This window comes from Papilio xuthus, unplaced genomic scaffold (assembly GCF_000836235.2).
Source record: "Papilio xuthus unplaced genomic scaffold, Pxut_1.1 DF826776.1, whole genome shotgun sequence".
NCBI classification, from domain to species: Eukaryota; Metazoa; Arthropoda; class Insecta; order Lepidoptera; family Papilionidae; genus Papilio; species Papilio xuthus.
This window is the reverse complement of record NW_013531873.1, coordinates 727,738-737,364: the sequence shown is the minus strand read 5'-3', so window position 1 is coordinate 737,364 and position 9,627 is coordinate 727,738. Positions and strand designations below refer to the sequence as shown.

General features: G+C 33.8%; 2 protein-coding genes across 2 annotated transcripts; one reads left to right on the top strand and one right to left on the bottom strand.

The window, feature by feature from the left end:
* Positions 1–196: 196 nt before the first annotated feature.
* pofut2 (protein O-fucosyltransferase 2) lies at positions 197–2,432 on the bottom strand. The gene has a single exon (XM_013318910.1). It carries the CDS (start codon positions 2,374–2,376, stop codon positions 1,153–1,155), a length of 1,224 nt encoding a protein of 407 aa, XP_013174364.1. The 5' UTR covers positions 2,377–2,432; the 3' UTR covers positions 197–1,152.
* A 307-nt stretch (positions 2,433–2,739) lies between these two features.
* Arp1 (Actin-related protein 1) lies at positions 2,740–9,111 on the top strand. The gene is made up of 9 exons (XM_013318911.1): positions 2,740–2,905; positions 3,142–3,206; positions 3,569–3,743; positions 4,423–4,574; positions 5,302–5,445; positions 6,009–6,174; positions 6,384–6,453; positions 7,426–7,592; positions 8,402–9,111. Exons 1-9 carry the CDS (start codon positions 2,858–2,860, stop codon positions 8,543–8,545), a joined length of 1,131 nt encoding a protein of 376 aa, XP_013174365.1. The 5' UTR covers positions 2,740–2,857; the 3' UTR covers positions 8,546–9,111.
* The last annotated feature ends 516 nt before the right edge of the window (positions 9,112–9,627 follow it).

The following is a 9,627-nucleotide window of genomic DNA, read 5'->3' as shown; positions in this document are numbered from 1 at the left end:
TTAAACTACGATTGTCTCCGAAACCTACTGTAAGGTTGATATGTCATCTCGACGAGTGTATCAAAGACATGCGTTGTCCACTGAATGCATTATTCCTACGGGTATTATAAAAATAAGTCTCAACAATTTCAATCATTTATTTTACGAAAACACACAAGAGTTTTTCTATCTAAAAATAAAAAAAAAACATTCGGTAAATTCTATCTATATCTATCTACACATCTTTAAAAATGTGTTTATTTATGAAATATGGCACAATTGGAAGATACTATATAGAAAATACTTATAACTAACAAGTTCTATGTTCATGGTCTACCCAAAATTAACCTATAAATATTAACACAGCGCACAGGTTTAAACTATTGCCTTAAATTTACAACACTATAATTTTTTCTAAAATGACTAATCGTGTTTCTGAGACCAAAATGCCCATATAAAACATTTTATTATCAATGTTTTGTCAAAGGTTATGAGAGGGACAGCAATGTTTTATACAGAGTTTTTTGGCTCAGAAACCAGCAGTAAAAAATTGAGCACGTTATTACTTTTCCTTACTAATATGTTGTTAAATGTAAGCAAACCTCCATTGTGTTAGAGGATGTGCGTAAGAGAGTTAATTCAGATATGCAGCTGATAGAGATGTCTGGAAGAGTAGAGCTGACACTAGGTAGGTAAATTGGTAATTATAAACTTACATCAGATGATCTGATGATGATTCAATGTTAATAGTCTTATCAAACATCTTGACGGACCAAGGTAATCAGAGTGCTGTGAAGCGCCCTATACTTACAATATGCTTTAGGTTAAATATTTATATATGTTTAAACTTAGGAGATGAGATAATTTGTAAGGCGAGAAACAGGCATAAATTGCAAGCCAATAGCAGCATAGATGGAAAGTTGCCAAGGTAATGATTCTTCGCCAATAGCGAAGGCCTTCATCATTTGAACTTTGCCTTTTTAGTTGAAATTTTTACCCAATAAAAGAAAGCTAAGATTTTTATGTAACAAAAATGAATGGAATTTCATTTCGATGAATTCACATAGGAATAGGTAGTCTAAAGTTATTTAACAAACGATAAAGTTATCTAGAATCTAAAATTCAAGTTAAAATATATGATATTTTGTCTATAATTCTTGATTAATATGACCTCTAGTTAACAATAGTCCATTTGGATGGTTTTTCGCATTTCCCCGTATCAGGACAAAGCCTATTAAATGTTGTTGAGCTAGGAAAACCTAATATTTCTCTTTCTTCTTGTATCCTAAATGTAAAAGTACTATCGTGTGTACCAACAAAGAAAGCTGCATGAGAACATATTATTTGATCGATTATAGCAATTCCACCGTCCTTGTACATTTCTAATTCCTTCTTGCTTGGTATAAAAAAGTTTACTTTATACCCTAATTCTTTAAGATCATTTTCCAATGTTCTAACTTCAGTTTCAGATGCATCCGTTGCTATGAAAATTGTTTTAATATCTGGTACACTGTCTTTAGCTATTTGGTCTATTTGTTTAGCAGTTCCTTGCAATGATGGTACATCTTTACCTCTACTGTATGCAAAGTCTCTACGTCTCCAATGAACACTTAAATATGTTGTACATTTTTCAATTTTACAGTTTAAAAATTGTAATATGAAATTTTTAGCAGTTTTAACTAAGCCGGTGTTGAATTTCATACTCTTTCTACAGTCCCAGTATGTTTTAGTTCCATAGGATGTATGCAAAGGTATTTCCCCATGAGAAAACATTACATATTTGTCTTTTGGATGCAAGGCAATTAATTCCCATAATTTTGATATTTTTCCTTGAAAATTTACACAAACTGTTTCTTTTACTGTGATATTATTGTATCCCCAAAATAATCCATCGTATTTACAATCATCTGTTATTGTCCATTTATCATGGAATACACCGTCTTCGAAAGCATTTTCATAATTTTGTAATACGTAAAGACGATCAATTTTTAAAGGTGTAATTGAATTTGATACCACTTCTTGTAACTCTATCACTGGGACGTATGTTTTGAGTGAATTTACGTCAAAGAATTTATTCCATGGTAAGGGTTTATTTTGCGCACCCGATTTCCAATGATAAAGTCTATGCCACGGTGGAAGAACTAAACGCCAATTTATTTTTTTACCCATCTTCTGTGTTTCGGCCAGCATTATAGCGAATCTCATGTAAACATCTCTTCGTAAATTAAATCCTTCGGGAGGATTAACATCGTACATTAAGAATTTCTCACCAGAACCAGGTTTACAATGTTTCGCAGATGCATCACAGAAACCATTGTCATCTTTAGCTGCAGCGAATAGTTGCGTTATTATAAGAAAATGTAGTATTACAAGTATAAACTTATTATATATAATCATTTTATACCAATTTCATATTTTTCAAAACATGATCACATAACCCGACATTGATATTTCAAATATTTCTGACAAAGAGCATTCAGTCATTCGCTATGGTATTGGTTGTGATTCACGGTGAAAAATTGGTGAAAATAGTGGATAGTAAGTAACTTTGTTTTATAATCAATGATGGCGTACAATATTATTATTTTGAAATAAGTAATTGCTTAAATAAAAATCCATTGTCTTATAATATCAGTGAAGTGAAGTGTAGTGAATACAAAGTAATGAACATTTTCCAATATAAGATATGACCTAAAGGTCTATGCTACCAGGTCATAAAATAAAAAAATAACATTTAATCTTTGACTTAAAATCTGATGTCATATTTATGTCATGTAAGGAAATGAAAGAATTGTAAAAGTCCGAACGAATGCGGATTTTATAGTTAAATAAACTAAACAACCAGTATTTATATTTATTCTCATTAGTTAAGGATAAAATGGAGCTCAACGATGTTATAGTAAACCAGCCCGTGGTTATAGATAATGTAATTATTTTGTATCATAAGATTATTGATCCACCGTTATGACGAATTGGCACTACTTTTTTCGTTTTATTAGTATTTCATGAATTTAAGTATTTATACGGTTTAAATAACCTTCTTAACTTTTATTTAAACTTATCAAATCATTTTTATGTCGTTAAATATATATTATGAGTCAACACGTCGAAATATAATAGTCGAGACATTTTTTACTTTAAGTTCATTATTGTATGTTTTAGGGCTCTGGAGTTATAAAAGCAGGTTTCGCCGGTGATCAAATACCGAAATGTCGCTTTCCGAACTAGTAAGTAACATTTGTATTACAAAATAATGTAATATTTGAATCCACACCCAAGAAAGTCAGACATCTAAAAATATTTATAGAAGTACTTAATTATTAAGGTTGGCATTTTCCAGCGTCTTCGTCTACGAGGAATAAAAAAAATATAGTAATTAATATTGTCTATATTACCCATGGTGTAGGTTCCTAACAGTGAAAAAGTTTTTCAAATATTTTCAATAGTTTTGAAGCCTATTCAATTTAAACAAATTATCAGTCAAATCTTTTCCCTTTATAATATTAATAAACGGACGGAGTGCTATAATCATAGTTTGATAAATAATACATTATTGACACTTTATTCTCATGAATACTTACTCTTCCAGTATCGGGCGTCCGAAACATGTAAGAGTCATGGCGGGAGCTTTAGAAGGAGAGTTATTCGTGGGCCCTCGCGCTGAGGAGCACCGTGGCCTGCTCAGCATCAAATACCCTATGGAACATGGGATAGTCACCGATTGGAATGATATGGAAAGAGTTTGGAATTATATTTATAGTAAGGTTAGTGTTTTTGGTGTTAAGGTTAGAAAATTGTAGAACACCATTAAAATATTGTACCACTGACCTATCCAGGACGAAGTGACCAACTAAATATGCGAAAATAGCAAAACATCTGCTTCAAATAGATTGCAATTGCAGTTACCCTTCATTGATGGAGGAGGGGATGCACAGAAAAAGTACTCACTTTGTGTGCTTTCCCTACACCATCAAATCCACTTCCACTTTCCCGTCTGCTCCTTGTAAGAGAAGGAAACGAGGGTTTAAATGAGTGCTCCAGATATTCATCATGTAGTTGTAATGACTTGTGAATTGAGGCGTGTTCTGTATGGTCATGATATTGCAGCAGCGAGGTTGATTCTTCCAACATGCTCCTTGCATCTACCAATGTTTAACTGTCACTTTTAAGGTATACAAACCGATACCCCTATTCATTCATCATCTTCAGCTCACTAAATAGTGACTTCACACTTATCTTTGAATTTCTTCTCAGATATGTGCAGCATCACGATGTTTTCCTTCACCATAACGTAGGATAAATGTACATATGTAAATCGGAAATGGGAAAACACATTGGTGCATGACGGGATTCGAACCATCCTGCAGATTGCAAGTCGAGTGCTTGACTCTTGAGCCACTGACGCTCAATCCCCTTATCATTCCAAAAAAATTTGTTTAATAGGACCAACTATCAACATTTGCGGAAGAGCACCCAGTTCTATTAACGGAAGCACCTCTGAACCCACGTCGTAATAGAGAAAAGGCAGCGGAAGTATTCTTTGAAACATTCAATGTGCCCGCTTTATTTTTATCTATGCAGGCTGTACTTAGTTTGTAAGTATTTTGATATTTATTACAATACTAAATTAAAATTAATTGTTTTTGTTGCATTTGATGAGTTTGGAATAAAACTTTATTAGTCTGTGTGTTCTTCCAGACTATGTTTTATAACAATCTTTCCCATAGTGTGCGATAACGCCCCCTTGTGGTCGCTGCAGGTCTCAAGTTGCGGGTTATAGTAAAAGTTTCCTTTAGAATTCTCCGTTAATATACATATATAGCTCACAATAATTAATTTAATTAATTTGAAGTTATAGTGGTTTTTAAATATGTGAAAATGTGGGGGCGCTAAAAAAATATTTATTCTCAAAGTGGGCAGTAGACAAAATAAGTTTGGGAACCACTGCTCTATATGTACGACAAATTTCAGCGAGATCTATACAGACGTTCTGGCGATACCTTCTAACATTCGCATGTATAATATTAGTAAGACGAGCAAAGGCGTCGTCAGCGTATAATCTAGTTTTAGAGCTTCATAGGGGGGGGGGGAGGGGGCAGAAGCCTCTGAGGACGCCTGTAAATTGAGTTTTGGATGTGTTTATAGATTGAAACTTGTCATAGATGTAGAACATAGTCTGGAAGAAACCTCCAATCTCTTTTGGAGTCTATACTAATATTATAAAGCGGAAGAGTTTATTTGTTTGTTTAAACGCGCTAATCTCATGAACTACTGGACGGAGTCACGGGCGAGTGCTAATCTAGCAATATGTTCTATATCTAGGTACGCGACAGGTCGTACGACAGGCGTGGTACTAGACTCAGGAGACGGAGTCACCCACGCTGTACCGATTTACGAAGGGTTTGCGATGCCTCACAGCATCATGAGGGTTGATGTAGCTGGTAGAGATGTCACCAGGTATTTGAGGTGAGTATTTTTTGGATGTATAAAACAATTTAACTCATGCCGTACATGAAGAGATTCGAACCCAGGACCTGCAGATTGCAATTGAAGTGCTTCACCACTGAGCCACCGAGGCTATTGTTAATTATACTTTTTTTAACTAAATTAATCCTTTTTTTTTAATTTTGATATTTTTTTTGTTTTTGTAAGAGTTGAATTCTGGATCTGTAGTTAAAACTTGAAATAACTTGATGTTATTAGATTAAAAATATTTAGTTATAATAACAGAATATACCAAAATGCATTACCTTAATAAGCGAGAGACTAAGAGACAATTTTTCTCTTTTATGTAGGACTCTTGCATACTTCGACTCCGGACGATGACTCTCTCTTATAAAGATTTTTCTTTTTATATAATATTATAATCAAGCAAGCATCTGTCTAAATTCTACAGCTTTCCATAGGCATCTGCAAATTAAAAATGACTTTACCTTATAGACAGAGGAGGAGACATAAATAATGATAATATTTCCCCTTCCTTAGACTTGATCGCAGGTATCTTGCATATCCAATATGTGTTCTTCCAGACTGTTATTACGTAAAGAAGGTGTAAATCTTCGTACATCAGCTGAGTTGGAGATAGTCAAAGCTATCAAGGAACGAGCTTGCTACCTCTCACCCAATCCGTTGAAGGAGGAGACATTGGATTCAGAACGGGCTCAGTATACTCTGCCTGATGGGACATTACTTGAGGTATGTCATATTTATATCTAGCTGTAGGTATTAAAAAAAAACTTAGTAGTCTATGTGTTCTTCCAGACTATGTTCTATATGTATACCAAATTTTATCAAGATCTGTTCAGCTGTTCCGGAGATATCTTCTAATGGACATACATCTGTTTAGATGTTTTTTCGCATTTATAATATTAGTAATTAAGGGTAAATATATCGTTTTGTTACAGATAGGCCAAGCGAGATTCAGAGCTCCGGAGGTACTTTTCAGACCTGACCTCATCGGTGAAGAATGTGAAGGTAAATACATGAGTTTACTAACAAATACAGTAATTTAAAAATTAAATAAAGTGCCCTATAACATGCTTTTGCAGTCAAAATTGATCCATCCATTCTGGAGATTACAAGGAACAAATACAAACTTGTAAACAGACATACAGACAGAAATTATATTTTTTTTGTTATCAGTAATGCAATCATAATATACATATAACATACAGACACACCAATTTAAAAGAAAATAATAAGTATCCTATGTGTTCTTCCAGACTATGTTCTATATGTATGACAAATTTCATCAAGATCCGTTCAGTCGTTGCGGAGATATCTTCTAATACATATATACATCTAAACATTCGCATTTATAATATAAGTAAGATATAGCTCTTGTACTAATGTTAGTACAAGAGCTAGAGGTGATTATTGTTATCATTGTTTTTATGACAATATTAAATATCTCTTAATTACTCAGTGATATTGCTTTATTGAATCTGCAGTTCCTGGCTTCGAATCCCGACATGTACCAAATTTTCATATGTAAATTTATCCGATGTTACTGTGAAGGAAAACATCTTAAAGCTAAATATCTGTAAAATACAAAGATATTTATTTATTTCTTTATTGGAAGATCAACAGCCATTTTTACAAATTAAGTACAACAATAGTAAACATATAGCCAATTATATAATAGATCCTCCTTATAGTGGCATTTTATACAAATGTTTTAACGCGAACAAATATACATTAACACAGAGACAAAAAGCACATAAAATAATTACATTACCAAAAAAGAAATGTAGAATATAAAAATATCTGATAAGAAGCATTTTTTATAGAATTACTTGTAGAATTAAATATATATAAGTTGGAACTTTTAGATTGATTGTTAACAAAGAATACGTGTGAAGTCTGCACTGAGTCAGCATTCACTATGACCTAACTTAGGGTAGACTCAGACCGTCATATTGACTTAGCAATTTTTTTTATTTCCAGGTCTCCACGAAGTACTAATGTTCTCTATACAAAAATCTGATATGGATTTACGTAAAGTTTTGTACCAGAACATTGTGTTAAGCGGTGGGTCAACTCTCTTCCGTGGATTTGGTGATCGTCTCCTCGCGGAGATACGAAGACTCGCACCTAAAGATATGAAGATCAGGGTAAGATGTACAAATGGTATTTGATTTTTATTTTTCCAGATGTAAGCAAGAGTCTTATAGTAGACAGGGGAGGGTACAAATTTCGCATTTTTAAAACTTGAAAAAAAAACAATCAACTGAATTCGCTTGTCAAAATAAAGAAAAGCAGACATTTCAAAAAGTCACATAGACAGGGGAGGGTACACACAGAAATATATTTCACCTTATTCATCCCCTCCCCTGTTAATTCCTTTTCTTTGAACGATTATATACATAGTAAGATGGTAAAAGAATAACCGGACACATGAATTCTACCTATAGATACATAGAAAGAGAATGTTTCCACTTCCTATAAGTGTCGTGCTCCGTCAAATCCACTTCCCCTTCCCATTTCCTGAAGAGTGGGATTGGAAAGGGTAACGAGGACTGTGTCATGATGGGAAGGGATGAAAATATTTTAATACCAGAAGTAAATTTCGTACTTCTTTCTAAAGCTGTCGCCCGCGATTCTGTCCGTGTGAAATTAAAAAAACTTAATAAATAGTCTATGTGTTCTTCCAGACTATGTTCTATATGTATGACAAATTTCATCAAGATTCAAGCAGCCGTTCTGGAGATACCTTTAAACAAACATCCATCCAAACATTCGTATATCGTTAGAAGTAAGATGGAGACTTCTTACTAATATTATAAATGCGAATGTTTAGTTCGATGTGTGTTTAAAGTTACGCGGACGGAATCGCATGCGACGGCTAGTTATAATATTTTAAAATCGAATTTCCAAATTATTTATCTAATTTGATATTTTATAACTAATAATTTCCCTTTAGATCTCAGCACCGCAAGAGCGACTTTACTCAACATGGATCGGGGGTTCGATTCTCGCGTCACTCGACACATTCCGTAAAATGTGGGTATCTAAACGAGAGTACGATGAAGAGGGACAAAGAGCGGTCCATCGCAAGACTTTCTAAACGCTTTTAGACTCTGTTTCCACTAAGCGATTAGTCACTGACGCGTAAAAATGACGCACGTCTTTAAATTCACATTTAGAAGCTTATAAATAATAAAAAAAAACTAATAAAAAAGAATAGTAGTAAATAATTATAATAAAGAGTTCAATTAAATGATAGACTAACGACAATTTATGCTAAAAATCATAGTAAAACACCCTTTATCTCAAATAACTATAGAACCTGCAAATATCAGGAAACAATTTTCAAAGATATGTGTGAATTCAAGGTAGAACAAGCACAGCTCCATCCGCCACGTTCCATCTTCCAAATTAGCGAAAAGTGTATTCTGTAAGTTTTGGTCCATGGTCTCTGCCTACCCCTCTGGGTTGTAGGCGTGATTGCATAGTTGTGTGTATTTTAAAATAATGGCCGTGATGTTTCTTTATTTACTTAATTTATACTTTCAATTGAAACTAAGGATTGTTTTGGTTTTTCAATAGTGGAAATATTGCACTTCATCATCAGCTCACTATACGTCCCCATTGAGGGGCTCGAAGCCTACACTAAGTTAAGGTTGATTAGGCCATAGTTAACCAGGCTGACCAAGTGCAGTGACTTCACACATATCTTTGAATTACTTCTCAGATATGTGCAGCATCACGATGTTTTCCTTCACCATAAGAACGTCGTTAAATGTACATATGTAAATCGGAAATGGAAAAACACATTGGTACATGGCGGGATTCGAACCCAAGACCTGTAGAGCAAGTCAAGTGACTCCTGAGCTAATCGCTTAGTGGAAATAAACATTTAGCTTTGCTATGTATGGGATATGATCGGATGATATCAATAATATGGATATGCTTAAGATATTTGTACTCGTATTAAAATTTTATTTAAAATCATGACAATAGTATTTTACTAACAAACATATATAATAAAGATCGAAATATAATAAAAAATTACATATAATATCTTGAATATAGGCAGCTATAATTTACTGGACACATTGTCCCTTCATCATCATCAGTCTATACTAGTCCATTGCTGGACATAGGCCTCTACCATGGCACGCAACTGAGCACGATCCTCGGCCACTC